The sequence below is a fragment of the Entelurus aequoreus genome, linkage group LG19 (genome assembly GCF_033978785.1).
Source record: "Entelurus aequoreus isolate RoL-2023_Sb linkage group LG19, RoL_Eaeq_v1.1, whole genome shotgun sequence".
NCBI classification, from domain to species: Eukaryota; Metazoa; Chordata; class Actinopteri; order Syngnathiformes; family Syngnathidae; genus Entelurus; species Entelurus aequoreus.
Window position 1 is genome coordinate 37455301 of NC_084749.1, and position 20904 is coordinate 37476204.

Here is a 20904-nt window from a genome sequence, read left to right on the forward strand (position 1 = left end):
TGTGAATTTCTTACCCAAGTATTGCAAAGCAGGGATTGGGTTGGAGTTGGGGTTGCTCTATTTTATTTTGTTATATTGATTCTGAGATTTTTGTAAATAATATTTTTAAAATGAATGTTTAAAAAGCTGTTTTTTGAGGCTAACACTACACGTATAAATTGTATGCCGGCCGCCAAGAGGAACTTTTGTAACCTGTAATCTGTTTTGAAAAGGTTTTACTCCAATTTATATACCCAAAAATATATAACGAGAACCGTGTTGAATCGTGAATTGAAATGGAATTGAATTGTGAGGTGTCCGAAGATTCCCACCTCTTCTGTTAAGTTGTATACATTTGGACAGCCACATTGGTTTCAGCAATACCTGTTTAAATGATCCATGTTTATGCGGACACTCTTATTTTAAAATCTTTTACTTTGAAAGTTTCACTTCCGCCTCCGGTTTTGCCTATATGTTGCCATTGGTACAGCTGCTTTCTATCTGTGCAGACTCCTAACGCTCTCTGAGATATATCTGAAGCATTAATGGCTTCCCCCAAGTGTGTGTTATATTCTATTGATGTTCTGACACCATTATAGTCAGAATGACAGCTGTTTATTTAGTAAATAGCATCTGACTGTTATAAGCTTTTAGTGCTAACCTGCACATGCCTACTTAAGACTTGTTTAGCGGCATAGCTCAGTTGGTAGAGCGGCCGTGCCAACAACTTGAGGGTTCTGGGTTCGATCCCCGCTTCCGCCATCCTAGTCACTGCTGTTGTGTCCTTGGGCAAGACACTTCACCCACACTGGTTTAAATGTAACTTAGATGGTGGGTTTCACTATGTAAAGCGCTTTGAGGCACTAGAGAAAAGCGCTATAAAATTACATTCACTTTACTTCACTTCACTATTTGACACGTATTGCATGCATGTTATTTTGCTGCCATTTTTTATTGCAGTGATATCCAATTTACGTTGATATTAGATGCAGATGTTGTTTATTTCATTAAAAGCCTCATAATCAAACTTATAAAGTAGTGTACTATTTTCCTTATTTTGTAGAATGTGCCTCATATTTTCAAATGCAATTGTTGACAGTTAAGCCCACTGCGTTCATAAGAATGACAAAATTAGACGATGGCGCCGTCCTACATGGATTGCATTCCCGTGAGAAACGACGCGGTCTCTTTTTGCAGCGTGATTGTGAGCTATTAAAAAGTGTGAACAACTTAATTTCACCTGCAAGCATTAATTATAATTACTGCGCACACAACTCGCTGCATTCTAATTGTTATTAAAATTACAAGTTAGGCTGCTGGTTTTGGCTTGCAGACAGATTTAATCACCAGAAAGAATTTGTAAAGCAGCAGTCAAACAGCATGTGCAAACAATGGGGGATGTTGTAACAGGTAACAAAGAAATGTAAAGTAAGAGTGATTCACTAATTTGATGTCTTTTTAGGTGCCATTGGTTGAATTTTAGTCTTAATTGTGTTGAAAGTTATAATAACATTGTCTTAAAAAGAACCAATAAGCAGCACAATTGCATCACTGAGCTGCTATAAACCTGTTTTTTTCCTTTAGAGAAACTTTTCCACTCAGTGTAATTTTAGGTTCATGCAGAGGGACCTTTATATAAATGTAGGCATACTTGTTTTGCTGAGGAATACTGACTTTATCCCAGAATAAATTACATTATGTATAGTTTATGTATTTATTGTGCTTTGGTATCCACGTGGTTTGATTCTAATCAGGTTATTAGTACAGTAATCCCTCAGTTAAGGCTGGTAATTGGTTCCGAGCATGACCGCAATAAATTAATTTCCGCCAAGTCGGAATTAATTATAAATGGAATATTTTCCTAGCTGAAGCATAATGAAACGGTTTACAACCTTCAAAATTACATTTCCAACATTATGAAAGCCTTCTAGACATTAAATAACACCCTATAGTCACTTTTACACTCTTTTAATACCAATACTACTGCTGTATTGATATTTTTAGTTGATTTAGCCATCGTTATGCTTGGAATTTTAGGGCAAAAATGTTGTGGAAAATGCTTAAAAAAAAAAAAAGTCTGCGATGTAGGGAAATCGCAATACCTGAAGTGCAACATGGCGACGATCGACTGCAGACATAAAAAAGTAGACATCATTGTCAACCTTAATGCTATAATTATAGGCTAAATCAGGGGTGTCCATGAATGGTGTATTTATATCACATAGAAATAGCTGCAGGCCCGATAGCTTTGATTGTGTTGCTATCTGGTGGCCAACGTAAGTAACTCAACCATTAACTGTACCTGCAAGGCAACACCACACAGCATTTACTTATAAGACCCATTAAAAAACAACCTTCCCTAGTCGTGGTGCAGAAGAAGAAAAAAAATCAACCAGCACAAAAATTCAACACACATGGTCACACATAACACAACCCGCTCACTGAACTTTGTGGATACTATAAAAATAAATATACACTACCGTTCAAAAGTTTGGGGTCACATTGAAATGTCCTTATTTTTGAAGGAAAAGCACTGTACTTTTCAATGAAGATAAATTTAAACTAGTCTTAACTTTAAAGAAATACACTCTATACATTGCTAATGTGGTAAATGACTATTCTAGCTGAAAATGTCTGGTTTTTGGTGCAATATCTACATAGGTGTATAGAGGCCCATTTCCAGCAACTATCACTCCGGTGTTCTAATGGTACAATGTGTTTGCTCATTGGCTCAGAAGGCTAATTGATGATTAGAAAACCCTTGTGCAATCATGTTCACACATCTGAAAACAGTGTAGCTCCTTACAGAAGCTACAAAACTGACCTTCCTTTTTGCAGATTGAGTTTCTGGAGCATCACATTTGTGGGGTCAATTAAACGCTCAAAATGGCCAGAAAAAGAGAACTTTCATCTGAAACTTGACAGTCTATTCTTGTTCTTAGAAATAATGGCTATTCCACAAAATTGTTTGGGTGACCCCAAACTTTTGAACGGTAGTGTATAATAAAAAAACCAAAACATGTACACCCATTTAAATCCAGTATAATACATAATGGAAAAATGCAAAACACTCCCTCCACACTTATCCATGTTTGCCGCATTTTAGCTGCTTGATATTTCTGATTGAATAAACAACATCAGGAGGTTGTCACAGAAGTAAACACGGTAGGAGTTGAACTATAAATAACCAATTATAATAATTGTTAATTATAATGTAGTAATAATAAAAAATCAAGTCATATGTAATATAAATATGTAATAATATAATCAAGTCCTTGACAAGCAAGCCCCATCACTCATATTGTCAGACTGTGTGCACAATGCAGCAGCCTGTCTATGAAAGTGTAGGATTGTGTTGGATACAGACGGCTGCTTTCACTGTCTCCGTCAGTCACTGTCACAAAATGAGTGACCGCGCTCAGTATTGTGGCGACTGCTACATCAGCATGTTCAGAGCCTGCGCTTACAACTTACAATCCCCACCAACGCAAACGCAACAATATATTATGTTATTTTTTGGTATTATTTTGTTTTATAACCTCAAATAGGAAAAGGTAAAAAAACCAAAAACAAGATCAATGAATTAAATATAAATAGCTGCAGAGGTAGATGGCGCCTCATCATACTCCACAACCATGTCTGTGGCTGCCGTGGAAGTATCTGACTGCTCATTTTGGCTAGTGGGTGCTTTACCGCCAACATATTAAAGACATGCCCCTGAATTTACAATGAAGATTAAATGTATACGTTAGATCACACTTACATCACACATGCATCCTCTCCCCAATTCAAATGACCATAATGCTCATATCCTATTAATTAAGCCCAACACACTAATAGGGTTGTACGGTGCACCGGTATTAGTATAGTACCACAATACTAATTAACCATATTCGGTAGGGGTGTGGGAAAAAATCGATTCGAATTCGAATTGCGATTCTCACGTTGTGCGATTCAGAATCGATTTTCATTTTTAAAAAATCGATATTGAAATGTTTATTTATTTTATTTTTTCATTTTTGTAATTTTGTTGTTGTTGTTGTTTTTTTTAAAAAAATGAATCAATCCAACAAAACAATACACAGCAATACCATAACAATGCAATCCAATTCCAATTCCAAAACCAAACCCGACCCAGCAACACTCAGAACTGCAATAAACAGAGCAATTGAGAGGAGACACAAACACGACACAGAACAAACCAAAAGTAGTGAATCAAAAATTAATATTATCAACAACAGTATCAATATTAGTTACAATTTCAACATAGCAGTGATTAAAAATCCCTCACTGAACTTATCATTAGACATTTATTAAAAAAAAAAAAAAAAAGAACAATAGTGTCACAGTGGCTTACACTTGCATCGCATCTCATAAGCTTAAAAAAAACAAACGGTGTCCAATATTTTCACAAAGATAAAATAAGTCATATTTTTGGTTCATTTAATAGTTAAAACAAATTTACATTATTGCAATCAGTTGATAAAACATTGTCCTTTACAATTATAAAAGCTTTTTACAAAAATCTACTACTCTGCTTGCATGTCAGCAGACTGGGGTAGATCCTGCTGAAATCCTATGTATTGAATGAATAGAGAATCCTTTTGAATCGGGAAAATATCGTTTTTGAATCGAGAATCGTGTTGAATCGAGAAAAAAAAAAAAGATTTTGAATCGAATCGTGACCCCAAGAATTGATATTGAATCCAATTGTGGGACACCCAAAGATTCGCAGCCCTAATATTCGGTACTATACCGCCTCTGAAAAGTACCGGTCCCCCCCCCCCTCCCGTTGTTTGTCACGTCGTGACATTGCTGGTTTACGAGCAGACGAGCATGTTCGGCGGCGCGCAATCACAGAGTACTTACAAGCAAACACAGTGTGTAGACAGAAGAGGGAGAACGGACGCATTTTGGCTTAAAAACTAACGATAAAGGTGAAGTTATAACACTGAAACGGCCACCGTAAAATGTGCTTTAAGACATGGCTAGCTAGCTAGCGGCTAAAGTCCTGCCGCACTCGGCAGTGTTTTAGCTACTTCTAAATCACTAATCCTCGCCTCCATGGCGACAAATAAAGTGAGTTTCTTACAAGTATCATCCCTGCAGGACGAGGAATAGCTAAATATGCTTCACTGCACACCGTAGCTCTCCGACGTCAAAATGTAAACAAACGCCATTGGTGGATCCACACCTAACATCAACTGTAATGATATCAAGTACAGGAACGCATCTAGTCGATACTACTATTATTACGTCCATATTTTTTGGCATCACAACATCTTCTTTCGTTTTTTATTTATATTATGTTTATAAACTCAGGAAATATGTCCCTGGACACATGAGGACTTTACATGTGACTAATGTATGATCCTGTAAGAACTTGGTATCGGATTGATACCTAAATTTGTGGTATCATCCAAAACTAATGTAAAGCATCCAAACAACAGAAAAATAAATGATTATTACATTTTAACAGAAGTGTAGATAGAACATGTTAAAAGAGAAAGTTAGCAGATATTAACAGTAAGTGAACAAGTAGAGTAATAATACATTTTTACAGTTTGTCCCTCATAATTTTGACAAAATAATAGAATGATAAATGACACAATATGTTACTGCATATGTCAGCAGACTAAATTAAGAGCCTTTGTTTGCTTACTTACTAATAAAAGACAAGTTGTCTTGTATGTTCACTATTTTATTTAAGGACAAACTTGCAATAATAAACATATGTTTAATGTACCCTAAGATTTTTTGTTAAAATAAAGCCAATAATGCAATTTTTTGTGGTCCACTTTATTTAGAAAAGTATCGAAAAGTACCAAAAAGTATCAAAATAATACTGGTACCGGTACCAGAATATTGGTATCGGGACAACACTACACACTACAAATGATTCATCACATAGAGCTTACAACATGCCATGTCAATGTATATTAGAAGTTATTTAACTTAGCATATAGCAATAAGATATTCCAAAATCAGGACGTCTGTGTAAATTTGCACTTGTCTTGCAAACACAAACTGTCTCTGTAAAATTAGTTGCATGACATGATGCCTCCATTCTTATAGTTGCTAGTTTAGCAAACCCAAATACAGACGTCTTCTGTGGCGAATAGCAGCATATTAGCAAGAGGCTAATTAATAGTTTATAGTCTACTGTCACTCATGTCACTCAGGAATCTGCATACCTTTATCTTGTTCCCGTTTCTCATCTTCTTCTTTTCTTCTTTCTCTAAACTGGGCACATGACGGCTTCTTTGGTCTTATACTTTGATCCATGCTAAAGATGAGGACTCGACGTCATTAATGTTTTCATTACCTTTTGCCAACAACGCCCATTCGCCTGTCAATCAACCAGAGTCACGTAAGTTACTAAGATGACTGCACAGACTTTTTTTTCTTTCATTTTTCACATGGGTCAATGAATTACCGTAATTTGCTGCCTATAGAACGCACCGGTACACAAGCCGCACCCACAAAATTTTAGGGGAACATTTTTTTTCCATATATTAGCCACACTTGACTATAAGCCGCAGATACACTACCGTTCAAAAGTTTGGGGTCACATTGAAATGTCCTTATTTTTGAAGGAAAAGCACTGTATTTTTCTATGAAGATAACTTTAAACTAGTCTTAACTTTAAAGAAATACACTCTATACATTGCTAATGTGGTAAATGACTATTCTAGCTGCAAATGTCTGGTTTTTGGTGCAATATCTACATAGGTGTATAGAGGCCCATTTCCAGCAACTATCACTCCAGTGTTCTAATGGTACAATGTGTTTGCTCATTGGCTCAGAAGGCTAATTGATGATTAGAAAACCCTTGTGCAATCATGTTCACACATCTGAAAACAGTTTAGCTCGTTACAGAAGCTACAAAAGTGACCTTCCTTTGAGCAGATTGAGTTTCTGGAGCATCACATTTGTGGGGTCAATTAAACGCTCAAAATGGCCAGAAAAAGAGAACTTTCATCTGAAACTCGACAGTCTATTCTTGTTCTTAGAAATTAAGGCTATTCCACAAAATTGTTTGGGTGACCCCAAACTTTTGAACGGTAGTGTATATACATTGCGAAATGAATGTTTACAGAGAAAAATTCTGGAAATGTTTATTTACAGATCATTAACGGTGCCTGTCACATGCCAGTAAAACAGCTGATCAAACAAAACAGAAGTCATCGTCATGAACCCACTAGCTGTGAAAGCTCGCTCTCCGATCTGCTGAACAGACTCAATAACTCCACGGTGACGTCCTGGTGAGCTTACTGAGGAATTTGTCAAACTGAAACAATACAAAAAGAATGCCTTTGTAAGTTAATAACACTAACAAAGACACTTGTAAACGTGTTAGCATATTAGCTAATGCTATCAACGCTAGTGTCATCACATCACGATAACACCTACAAATATGCATGACAACACTCGTACAGACATCACACATGGGACGGTTTAGTAAGTATAAACAGTTTTAGTTATACTGTAAAACTTACAAACGTTGCTTGGAGTGATAAATGAAGAATCCATACGAGTAGAAACGCCACAGACGGCTAGAAGACTGAGCGGCACTCTACTTCTGGTTGAATCCAGTAAATGGAAGGACATCGCAGCACCTGCAGTGAGCGAATTCGACCAAAACATTGTGGCTTAGCACAAACAATTAAACACCTTCTCAGTGTGTTTGCTCATATTTTTTAAACGTTTTGTATAAGGGTGTAACGGTACGTGTATTTGTATTGAACCGTTTCGGTACGGGGGGTTCGGTTCGAAACGGAGGTGCACGGAACGAGTTTCCACACGAACATATTAAGTAGCGCACCGCACGGACGGACATAAGTAGCGTACCGCACGTTGTGTAAACAATGCACGACACACGGCATGCTAGCAACGACCGGGCTAAGACAACATGCAAAAGCCAGAGCTGGAAGACCCTCTTGCCTCGTTAAGATCTCCTGTTCGGGAACACTTCGGCTTCGCGGTGCGATACAACAATGGAGGACGAGTGGCGGACAAAGCGAAAGCGGTTTGCCGACATTGTTCAGCAGCGGTAGGGTATGCTTCTGGCAACACGTCTAACATGCTAACCCATTTGAAGCGGCACCACCCCAAAGTGAACATTGCTTCAACGAAGAGAAAGACGAACAAACAGCTCCCCAACGCATTCAAGCAGCCTCTCCTCTGCAAGTCAGGCAGGGCTAAAGCAATAACAAATGCTGTTGGTGTTTTAATAGCAGCATATTTAAGACCATATTGCATTAAAAACTAGATTTTGACCCACTTTTATGGTGGAAGAACAATGAGCCCATATATCCTCTTACTGCCAAGTTAGCCAGGCACTACCTCGCCATACCTGCTACCTCCCTGCCTAGCGAAAGGGTATTTTCCACAGCTGGAGACCATGTAACTGCAAGCAGGTCTGCTCTTTCTGCAGACAATGTGGATAAACAAATTTTTCTGGCAAAAATCATGAAGATTGAGTGAAAGTCACCAGGGTTAAAGGCTGGGTGGAAAAAAGAAAAGTTAATCTGAGGCTGAGTTGACTTGAAACTGTTTAACGTTGCATTTTTTATATGTAGAAGAAAGGTTTTTTAATTTTATTTAATCTGAGCAAAAACTTGAAGCAGTTTAATGTTGCACTTTATATGTAGAAAGGTTTTGTTAAGAAACCAATTCTGAGCCTTATCTTATTTAGTTTTAATTTTATATATGATGACCACATTAACCCTGGTAATGGACCCTGTGTGTATATGTATGTTATTGTTATCCTTAGCATTCATGACTGCCTGCTCTTGCACTGATCAGCCTAGTGGTGGCTCACATCCATACTTGCCAACCCTCCCGTTTTTAGCGGGAGAATCCCGGTATTCAGCGCCTCTCCCGACAACCTCCCGGCAGAGATTTTCTCCCGACAAACTCCCGGTATTCAGCCGGAGCTGGAGGCCACGCCCCCTCCAGCTCAATGCGGACCTGAGACTGAGTGGGGACAGCCTGTTCTCACGCCTGCTTTCCCACAATATAAACAGCTTGCCTAACGAATTCAAATGAATGGAAACAAGAATTTCAGTTCATCCAGGACAGTTCGAAGGGGAAGGTGTATGTTGCCTGTAAATATGTAGAACAGACTTCTCCATTGAACACAGTGACCGAAATGATATACTCATCATGAACGGAGAAGTTAAACAGGACAATACTGCCATATAATGGATAGCCACCGGAACACTGAAATTCAAGTATTTCTTTTATGTAAATAAAATAAATAAATATATATATATATATATATATATAGCTAGAATTCACTGAAAGTCAAGTATTTCATACATATATATATATATATGAAATATATATGAAATACTCGAGTTGGGGAATTCTAGCTGTAAATAACCACGCCCCCAACACCGCCCCCTACCCCCCACCTCCCGATATTGGAGGTCTCAAGGTTGGCAAGGTTGCTCACATCCATCACACACGGAGCTATTTCTATTTTTGGGCAGAATTATTATAGTGTTCCCAATGTTAAAAGGATGAAGCCGTTGTTTACAAATTTGATAATTAAATAACCAGAAAATGTATATTTTATTGTTTTCTTACTGCACTTAAAATGAACCGAACCGTGACCTTTAAACCGAGGTACGTACCGAACCGAGATTTTTGTGTACCGTTACACCCTTAGTTTTGTATTATGGTCGTCACAAAGAAAAATAAATAAATTAGCTGCACCATTTTACAAGCCGCGGGGTTCAAAGTGTAGGTAAAAAGTAGCTGCTTACAGTCCAGAATGTACGGTACATGTAGATATGAGGGTCTATTTTAATTTTAGGAATACAATACAATTTATTCGTTGTGGCTTATACAGCCCTTTGAGACACTTGTGATTTAGGGCTATATAAATAAACATTGATTGATTGATTGATTGATTGAGTTTGTGTTGTGGGGCCTCAGTGGCCTGGGATCTGTCCAGCCCTCGGCCCGCTCCCTCTTGCTAACCTCTGCAGTCACACCTTGATCCCCCGCCCCCTTGCGTCTTCTGACACACTCAACCTGTATCACTCTCAACAGCAAGTTGAGGTGTCAGTAGCTGTTTTTATGCAGAGCACCAAGCCGCTAATTTGCTTGCCTTTTTGCATTTTGGTCATCGTTTTTATGGAGAGGGCGGAAAATTAGGGTCTGTTTTGGTCCACTGTTAAGTGTACCTCGGAGGGTACACTTATTTTGAGTTCTATATTAAAACCAAGGCGGAGCAGTGCCGGCCTGTGGGTGAGATAAGCAGAGGTGTTACCAAACTGTTTTTGGACAAAGAGGAATATTACGTGGTCGCCTCCGTTTTTAGAAAGACAGGCCGGCAAATTGCCGCCCTTTACTTGGAGAAAATGTTCCGCCTTCTCTATATAAAAAAGGGCCAATACTCGAAACGAGCGGCGGTCGTCTAGAACAGTGTTGGCCAACCTTTTTTTGCACCACGGACATTGGCAAATTAATGTTGGCATTAATTTCAGGGACCGGCTTTCCACTTGTGCCATATAAATACAGCAAGAATAAGTGCATGAAAAATACAACTAACTATAACGCTGAATTAGTGTTTCTTTGCAATGAGATGCAGATGGAAATCAGCCTTTGGCTACAATCTGTCACTTTTCTATATGACATCTTCATTAATGTGCATTGTATCATGTCACAAAGTTATAACAAATATAACAAATGGCAACTTTCTATGAGGAGTTTTATAGTACATCTATAAACAAGCTCATTGGTGTGTCTAGTGCACAGGTGTCAAACTCAAGGCCCGCGGGCCAAATCTGGCCCTCCACATCATTTTATATGGCCTGCAAAAGCCTGGAAATAATATTTGTCAATAATATTTTCTTGCTAAAGTTATTAGGTTTTTTTTTCTAGTTTGACTGGGGAAAAAAATTGTGTCCAATATTGCAACAAATATTATATTATCTAACTTTGTTGGATAAAATCCAAATAAATACTTAAATATCTGCTTAACTTATGATTTCGAAGCAAGTTATCCACCAAGTTGTACACTATAAATATGACCAATAGATTTTACTGTAACATTTAGGGAGTTTTTAAATTTTTTTTACAGCATATTACTGTAAGTTGGGAAAAAAAACGACCAATGTTTATTTTTTTACAGTAAAATTCTGTCGACTGAGCTGTCAGTTTTTGTTTGTTTTTTTTTACTACAAAATCCACGGTTGATGATTTTGTGGTACCACATTTTATTATGGTAAAAAAAAATGGCTGCTGAGTTGCCAAAATAAAATTGAACAGCAGTACTGTATTTCTTTTTACAGTAATATGTTGTAAAAAAAATAAAACATTTTTTTTAAAAACCACCATATATTTTACAGTAAAAGTCTGGCAACTAAGCTTCCAGTTTGTTTCTGTAAGAAAACAGTGATAAAATCTACAGATTTATTTTTTACTCTTTATGTAAAAAATTTTTTTAATATTCCAATTCATAGGCAAATTCATTAATTATATACTGTTACAAGCGGCCCTCTAATTGCAGCCATGACTGCGGTGTGGCCGTCAATGAAAACAAGTTTGACGCCCCTAGTGTAGTGGGACAGGCCAAAGTTAAGGAGCAAAAAATGCAGTCCTTTATAAATAATTTAAAGTTTCTCTGCGGCCCGGTAGCAAATGCGTCACGGACCGGTACCGGGCCCCGGACCGGTGGTTGGGGACCACTGGTCTAGAAAACGGACAAAAAAAATGTGTGCGTGCACCCTCACATAAATTGCGCCCATATTGCTCATAGCAAAAATCGGCTCTTATTGTACCGTACAACTGTCACCAAAGTCATTTTTGACGATTGACAGTCCTCACTGACACATTGTGTGCAGTGTGTCAGAGAAGAATGACTGTTCCCATCGGCCCGAGTGTAGTGGAATCACAGGTAAAACCCAAACAAACGTTATGAGTATAGGTAGGGTTTCCCCCCCCAACTACACTGAAACCATGTTTACTATTGGCATTGGCAAGTGGGGAGAGATTATTTTAGGTTTTAGCCAGACGTGTAAATCGAACAAGTGCTCGCTTCCTCTTGTTGAGTTTGCGGCGTGTGAGTCATTCTGCTCAAATTATACAGAGGACATGAAGTCTGTGGCAATCTGCCACCAGCACAGTTTGTTAGTTTACAGGACCAACACGTTACTTCTGGTGCAGATTCAGGAATTGTTCTGCACTTTTGTTAAAGGGGTCATGTTGTGATTTAAAAATAAAATATTTAAAACACGTCTTTGGGGTTTACCTAACATGTAATGGTGTGGCTTTGGTTAACATTTTGTATAAATGTGGTTTTACAGACCATCTTCAAGCCGCTTTCTGACGATATCTTCACAATGCGCCGTTCTTATTTACTTGCCAAAGTCCTCGTCCAAGGGGAGCCCCCTTGAACTGCGTCTCCACCCCGTCAGCCATGTTGTGGTTTTGAGCGCTTTCGTATCGAGCCTACAAGTTAGAACTGTACGTTACTTGTTATTAAAAATGGCAGCAGCGGAGGATTTAAGCATGCATGTGCATGTATGAGCAAGACTGCCCCACAACAAGAGGATAGAGAAAAATAAGTAACTTATTGACTACAACTTTGGACTACAACTAGACAATAATGGCGGACTCGTGCAAAGCTCTTCGGGTAAACCTCTACCATATACGGACACATCTGCTGACATAACTAAGGCAAAATAGGTCAATAAAGTCTCTAATTCCAAATAGCTCGTTTGGAGCAAGTATGATAGATGGCAAGATCGTTTTATTGCTGGGTTGAAATCACGTGACCGAGGGGCACTTTTGGGTTCCAGGTGATGGTTTAGAGTCCCGTTAGGCTGCTGTTTATTTACCTGCATCGGTGCAAATTTAGGCAATTTTAAAAGGTGAGGGGCAAATATATAAGCGATCATGAAAAATATATTTAAAATTGGAATGTGTGGATTTATACACTCTTAAGAAAAAAATGTTTAAATGATTTAAACCATTTATCATCACCATGATGCGGATGACTCGGCCCTGCTGGTATCAGGTGGAGAAAATCCTCAGTGCTAAACTCAGTAGAACTTGCACCTGGCTCGCCGACAACAAGCTATCCATACACTTGGGTAAAACGGAATCCATCCTGTTTGGGTCCCACATCAACCTTAAGAAAGTCAATGATTTCACTATAAAAGCGGGTGACATTGTTATCACCAGGAAAGATAAGGTCACCTACCTAGGTTCCATTCTAGAGGCTAATCTTTCCTGTGATAAAATGGCAACCAAGGTAATCAAAAAGGTCAACCAACGAATGAGATTTCTCTATAGAATCTCCTCTCTGGTCAACAAAAGCACCATGAGGATTCTGGCGGGAACTCTCGTTCAACCCTTTTTCGATTACGCATGCACCTCCTGGTACCCTAGCACCTCCAAAACCCTCAAATCTAAACTCCAAACATCCCAGAACAAGCTTGTCAGATTACTTTTAGACCTCCACCCCAGATCCCACCTCACTCCTACCCACGTCTCCAAAGTGGGCTGGCTCAGGGTGGAGGACAGAGTAAAACAACTTGCACTGAGCCTAGTCTATAAAATCCGCTACACCTCCCTGATACCGAAGTACATGTCAAACTACTTCCTTAACGTAAATGACCGCCATAACCACAACACCAGGGGGAGTTCCACTAACCACGTTAAACCCAGATTCCGAACTAACAAAGGTCTTAACTCATTCTCTTTCTATGCCACATCAATGTGGAATGCGCTCCCAACAGGTATAAAAGAAAGGGCATCTTTATCCTCCTTCAAAACCGCAATAAAAGTACACCTCCAGGCAACTTCAACCCTAAACTAACACCCTCCCCGGATTGTTAATAATCAAATGTTTTTCTTATGCTTTCTGATATCTCTCTCTCTATGTCCACTACTTGCTGTACATATCCTACCAAGTCAGACCTACAGTGTTTCAATGTCCATTTATCTGATGATGCAATTGTTGATGCTGATTGTTGATGACAGAAGTGTTGATACCAACCAAACCTAAACCCCCCCCCCCCCCCCCCCCCCCCATATCCCACACCCCGGATTGTAAATAATGTAAATAATTCAATGTATATACTCTGATGATTATCTTGTGTGTGATGACTGTATTATGATGTTAGTATATATTTGATAGTATATATCTGTATCATGAATCAATTTAGGTGGACCCCGACTTAAACAAGTTGAAAAACTTATTCCGGTGTTACCATTTAGTGGTCAATTGTACGGAATATGTACTTCACTGTGCAATCTACTAATAAAAGTTTAAATCAATCAATCAATCAAGACGTTACTGCTTGCTATACCACCTCACTTCATTTGACAAGGATTTAGAGAAGAAAAGATTGCATCTGAGGGGTCCACAAACTAAGCAGTAATCGGTGAAAGACAATGTTGGACGTATTCGTGCCTCGCAGAGTAACATATTTGATTGACATAATGAGTGCCGTGCTGCTGTGATCGTGACGCAAATGAGAAAAAGGATAAGTTAGGTTTTTGCAGTTGATTTCCTGCAAAAAAATATTAGTCTCATCAACCATTCATGTTTGCAGTCCTTTTTGTGGTGTGAAGTTCATATCTTGTCTCATTATTTAGCTATAAATGTCCCTGTTGTCCAGCAATGTTTGCTACCAATATCAATATTCAGTATATGCTGTTGAGCCTACGAGAGACTTATTCATCTAGTTTATTATTACAATCAAGGATATTATCTTAATGCTAACAAATAGCACCAAAGACGCTATATTGTGGTCATCCGTACCAAATAAAGCACTTGGCTTTCCTGCACAACAACAACAATAACTAAGCTTTTAGTTTCTGTTATGAAAATCGACAACAAAAATACTGTGGATTGGACCAACAATCACAATATTTATTACTAGGACTTAACATGACGTTAACATGACCAGGTCTTCTTAGTTATATTTAGGCATAGCAACCAAAAAAGAACACCAACTAATGCGATTTCTTGTCCTTTCTATACATTTAGTTCTGCTCTCTAACACTACTAGTGAATAAACTCGATTGCATCACAGAAAGTTTCTCAAACAAATCAAACGTTCAAACATTTTACAAAGCGATCGCTGCAGACACAAGATTGTATTCCCCAAGATGATGAGTGATATTTTTAAGAGCCATTCCCTTCGACACACTTTCGTTTTTCCCCTGACTTTATTACCTTTATGAACCACTTCTTTCGGGACTCTATGAACGCTCTTTCCTATCTCTCTATTTGAACAACTGGAACACCCAAGAACAGAACAGCAATACAGCATTTTCTGCTCAAACTCTACACTCACTCTCACTTGTTGTAATGCTACGCTCAAGCTGCATGACTATCATGTCAATTAAGAAGAAGAAAAACGGATGTGACGTCATATGCAACACAGCAATATGGTTTGATTCCACATTTTCGGGACTTACGGCGATCCCAAACACACAAAAACAGGTACCAACAGGCAATAAAAGTTGATTTGCATTAGGGCTGGGTGATATGGACGATATTCGATATATATCTCGATATATTTTTTGGTGAAAGTATACATATAAAGATATTCATTTTTGAGCTTTATTCAGTAAAATTACAGTGAATGACAACTGTACTGTAAACAGTCAGTGGCAGTTTTATTAACCCCGTTAGTCAAGATGGATATTAACAGCACAGAAAAGAAACTGTTTAAGTAGCACAGAATTATGTAACATAAATAAAATATAAAAATAATAAAATATAAAAATATTATTTTCTACGTAAAATAAATAACATAGCTGTGCAAATAATACAAAATGTATCAAACTCAGGTAAGAAAATACATTTGCAGGCAGGCACTTTTTAATTCCCAGTCTACGATGTAATGGACTGTCACACATGTACACCCTATCTTGCCTCTGATTGGCCTGTCTCTAACCAATCGTGACTCATCATGGTAAACAACCAACCAATCATGGATGTTCTTATACGTGCAAGCACGTCTTGGAAGGAGGAAAGGGAGGAGTTTAGTAGCCCATGAAGGAAGAGCGTGGGAGAATAAGGAACACAACAAATTAGCTGTGTTTGATCATTTTAACGTGAAATAAATTATATCAATATTACTATATTTTCTTAGTTCATATCTTGTTTAAAAGTATATCGATACATCATACAAACTCGATATATCGCCCAGTCCTAATTTGCATCCAAAAAATCACTTTAAAGGCCTACTGAAATGATTTTTTTTAATTTAAACGGGGATAGCAGATCCATTCTATGTGTCATACTTGATCATTTTGCGATATTGCCATATTTTTGCTGAAAGGATTTAGTAGAGAACATCGACGATAACTTTTGGTCGCTGATAAAAAAAGCCTTGCCTGTACCGGAAGTAGCGTGATGTCACATGTTGAAAGGCTCCTCACATTTCCCGATTGTTTACACCAGCAGCGAGAGCGATTCGGACCGAGAAAGCGCCGATTACCCCATTAATTTGAGCAAGGATGAAAGATTTGTGAATGAGGAACGTGAGAGTGAAGGACTAGAGTGCAGTGCAGGACGTATCTTTTTTCGCTCTGACCGTAACTTAGGTACAAGGGCTCATTGGATTCCACACTTTCTCCTTTTTCTATTGTGAATCACGGATTTGTATTTTAAACCACCTCGGATACTATATCCTCTTGAAAATGAGAGTCGAGAACGCGAAATGGACATACACAGTGACTTTTATCTCCACGACAATACATCGGCGAAGCACTTTAGCCACGGAGCTAAAGTGATAGCATCGGGCTTAACTGCAGATAGAAACAAAAGAAATAAACCCCTGACTGGAAGGATAGACAGAAAATCAACAATACTATTAAACCATGGACCTGTAGCTACACGGTTAATGCTTTCCAGCCTGGCAAAGCTTAACAATGCTGTTGCTAACGACGCCATTGAAGCTAACTTAGCTACGGGACCTCACAGAGCTATGCTAAAAACATTAGCTATCCACCTACGCCAGCCAGCCCTCATCTGCTCATCAACACCCGTGCTCACCTGCGTTCCAGCGATTGACGGAGCGACGAAGGACTTCACCCGATCATCGATGCGGTCGGCGGCTAGCGTCAGATAGCGCGTCTGCTATCCAAGTCAAAGTCCTCCTGGTTGTGTTGCTGCAGCCAGCCGCTAATACACCGATCCCACCTACAGCTTTCTTCTTTGCAGTCTTCATTGTTCATTAAACAAATTGCAAAAGATTCACCAACAGAGATGTCCAGAATACTGGGGAATTTTGCAAAGAAAACAGAGCTTTTTGTATTGGATACAATGGTGTCCGAATACTTCCGTTTCAACGATTGACGTCACGCGCATACGTCATCATACATAGACGTTTTCAACCGGAAGTTTCGCGGGAAATTTAAAATTGCACTTTATAAGTTAACCCGGCCGTATTGGCATATGTTGCAAAGTTAAGATTTCATCATTGATGTATAAACTATCAGACTGCGTGGTCAGCAGTAGTGGCTTTCAGTAGGCCTTTAATGCATACTTGTCAACCCTCCCAATTTTCCCGGGAGACTCCCGAATTTCAGTGCCCCTCCCGAAAATCTCCCGGGGCAACCATTCTCCCGATTTCCACCCGGACACAATATTGGGGGCGTGCCTTTATATAGATATATATATATGTGTGTATATATATATATATATATATATATATATATATATATAAGAAATACTTGAAATCTCCCGAATTCGGAGGTCTCAAGGTTGGCAAGTATGCTTTAATGTTGCACATTGGGCGGCTTTTAAAAAATACTTCCCTTAATTTCTCTGTGAATGCAGCATTATAATAGTAATGCAAAAATCAGTGACAATCGGAAGAGATTCATGCATGTGGTTGAAGTCATGTACTATTAATGTGAGAATGTGTGTGTAAATACTGCCTTGTGGAGGAGGTTGTTTTTCTGGTTTCAACCGAAAGTGTTAGCATATAAAAGTAGCAGATTGACACGGCTCTACCTTTTCACCCACAGGTTTTTGTAGTCTGTCAACAAAGTATCAGATTCCTACCTGTGCTTCCACTTGGTGCGCCTCACCTACATCACCAGTCCCCTCCTTCGTCTTTTACATCAAGACCCCTGGATCTCTTCCACGTCTCCTCACTGGACAACTACCTCCAATCCACTCGTGCAATCTGCTTTCTCAGGCCAGAAGAACCAACCGTCATCCCCCCGGACGAACCCACAACTGGTGCTCCCTCAGTGGGGGAGGGAGGGGAAGGAAGGCAGCGAAACATTGTGCCGCTCCCCCCCAGAGATGAAGCTGCAGGCCGTCATGGAGAACCTGCACAGGCAGCAGAGGGCCAAGCTGATGATGGAGCAGCAGCTTCAGCAGCAAGCGGCCATCCAGCACTCTCAGATCCGCATCAGTGCAGGAGCGGGCGAAGAGTCCATAAACATCCCGGCCGCCGACAACGAGCAGGCCCAGTTGGTGGCCCTGGCGGCCATGCGTGCGGCTGCGGCCGGATTACAGAGGGTGTCGGACAGCCGCATGTCGGACAGCCGCATGTCAGACAGCCGCATGTCGGAGCGAAGCAGCGGCAGCGAGGAGGAAGGTGAAGACGACGACAACGAAGGCGAAGAGCAATACAAAGACATGATGGGGTCGGATGAGGAGGAGCAGATGTAAGAACCATTTAACTTCCACCTGTGCCACATTGTCTCCATTGCCTTTAAAAGGCTGTCTTCTATTTCCACACAGCAAACAGAAGTGGGACGAGGAGGACTTTGAAGGCGAGATGGAAGAAGACTTCGACGACGACCTGGCGGAGGAAGGGCTGCCGACAGGCCACAACGCGGTGGTGCCCGGGAAAGGCATTCTCCTACTGCCACACCGCCAGCTCCACCCTCACTCTCAGCTGCTGAAAGCCCGGTCCAGCGTCGACCAAGAGCCCCGTGTAGCCATCTTGCCTCCGAACGCCACACACAGCCTCCAAGGGGGCCAAGACCATGGGGAGTGGACCTATGAGGAGCAGTTCAGACAGGTAGGATCATACTCCCCTAAGTTGTGTGTTTGTATCAGGGCTGCACGATTTTGAGAAAAAACGTAGTTGCGACTTTTCTCTCCAAAATTGCGATTCGATTTGCAATTTTCATATTTTATACATAAAAAAGCATGAAACTGCGAAAATAAGTGAAAGAAGATAAGTTATTTTTAGACTGTCAATCAACATAATTTTGTTTCAAGGTGCCACCCTTTAAAACGGGGGTGTCAAACATTCTGTCAAACTCAGTGGCCTAGTGGGTAGATCGGTAGGTCGTGAGTTCAAACCCTGGCCGAGTCATACCAAAGACTATAAAAATGGAACCCATTACCTCACTGCTTGGCACTCAGCATCAAGGGTTGGAATTGGGGGTTAAATCACCAAAAAATTATTCCCAGGCGCGGCACCGCTGCTGCCCACTGCTGCCCACTGCTTCCCTCACCTCCCAGGGGGTCAACAAGGGGATGGATCAAATGCAGAGGACAAATTTCACCACACCTAGTGTGTGTGTCACATTCATTGGTACTTTAACTTTAACTTAACTTAACTTTAGCTCAGGGGTCGCATGGAGGAAAATCTGTGCACACGCGGGCCGGACTCATGGCATTAAAACTAAAAATTAAAGACAACTTCAGATTGTCTTCTTTGTCTTACTTTGGCCAAAAATAGAACAAACACATTCTGAAAATATTACAATAAAAATATAGAAAAAAATACCGGCAGCGGTAAAGTTTAGATCCATGAAGGAAAGAAGAAAGTGAATTAATGTTTATATCTGAATAAATGTACATATGCATAAAATTTTTTTTTTATTTTGTATTATTTTTTAAAATGAATTAAGTAACATTGATGACAACCTTTTTCCAAAACACAATTTAGAATGTGAGATACAACAGGATAATGCATACATGTTTCATTTGTTTTCAAAACAGTTACAAAAAAGTGGGACCCCATTTTTATGATTTGATGGGGTCCCTGGGACCCCATATTGAAAATTCCTAGCGCCAACATTGATGGAGTATTGGTGCGTGCAAAACAGCAGCAGGCGGCTGTGGCCTGCGGGCCGGTTCTAATACTAATCAATTATCATCCCGGGGGCCATAGATAATTCATGCGGGGGCCGGATCTGGCCCGCGGGCCTTGACTTTGACACCACTGCTTCAGAACAATATGCAATAATTTGCTTTCAAAAATATTTGTCTTTATGCGGACAGACTCAGACCATTTGGCTACGTCATGCTCTTTAACTGAAGAAATAATAACAAAACCTATACTGTGTTTATAATGTAATGTAATCATAATATACCGTATGATAATAATGCAAGTAACCATTTAAAGGGATATCAACTTTTGTTTCTCATTATTGTAGAATTGTTTACCATTGTACTCTAATTGGAAGGTAAATAACTTTTGTCATCTTAAATAAATAGACAAAAAATAAAACAGACTCATTTCTGTAAGCAAAATTTTTACTTAAATAAATATTGAACGTCTTAAAGTGCATTTTTTTCCCAGTTGGAAAAATTAGGTCGGCCTTTGTCTTTTTGTTTGTTGCTATCCCGTGACCACGACATTTTCGCTTGTTCGTCCGTGTTGATGGGCTCATATTGCCCATCCAATTTGAAGCTGAAGTATTACCGCAACAGGACTTTGTAATCATATTTATTTTTCCTCCTAATTTTTGTTTCTTTGCGACACTTGTTAATGGCGAGTCGCGCCCCTTTACTGTATGTTCTGTACGGTTAATTAAAATAATAATAAGTAATTAAAACCTGTTTAAAATCATATTCTGACCACTTTTTTATGAAATGTTTGGCACTGTTTTGTAAATTTGAAAGGGTTACATGCATTGTTATTACTATTATATGATTACATTAGTTCCTAAATTGCTGTCAAAATATTGCTA

At 39.4% G+C, this 20904-nt stretch overlaps 1 protein-coding gene across 8 annotated transcripts in view; it reads left to right on the forward strand.

Moving 5' to 3' along the window:
- arid3a (AT-rich interactive domain 3A) overlaps nucleotides 1–20904 on the forward strand; it is a 143537-nt gene that overhangs the window by 41448 nt on the left and 81185 nt on the right. For 4 of the 8 annotated variants that reach the window (XM_062028483.1, XM_062028482.1, XM_062028490.1 and 1 more), the window contains 2 exons: nucleotides 17989–18639; nucleotides 18716–18998. In XM_062028483.1, the coding sequence (XP_061884467.1) occupies nucleotides 18272–18639; nucleotides 18716–18998 (651 nt within the window). In that variant the 5' untranslated portion in view covers nucleotides 17989–18271. Of the gene's footprint in view, nucleotides 1–2842; nucleotides 6350–7107; nucleotides 7298–17988; nucleotides 18640–18715; nucleotides 18999–20904 lie in introns of those variants that run through there. The other 4 variants (XM_062028486.1, XM_062028489.1, XM_062028488.1 and 1 more) reach the window with 3 other exon arrangements.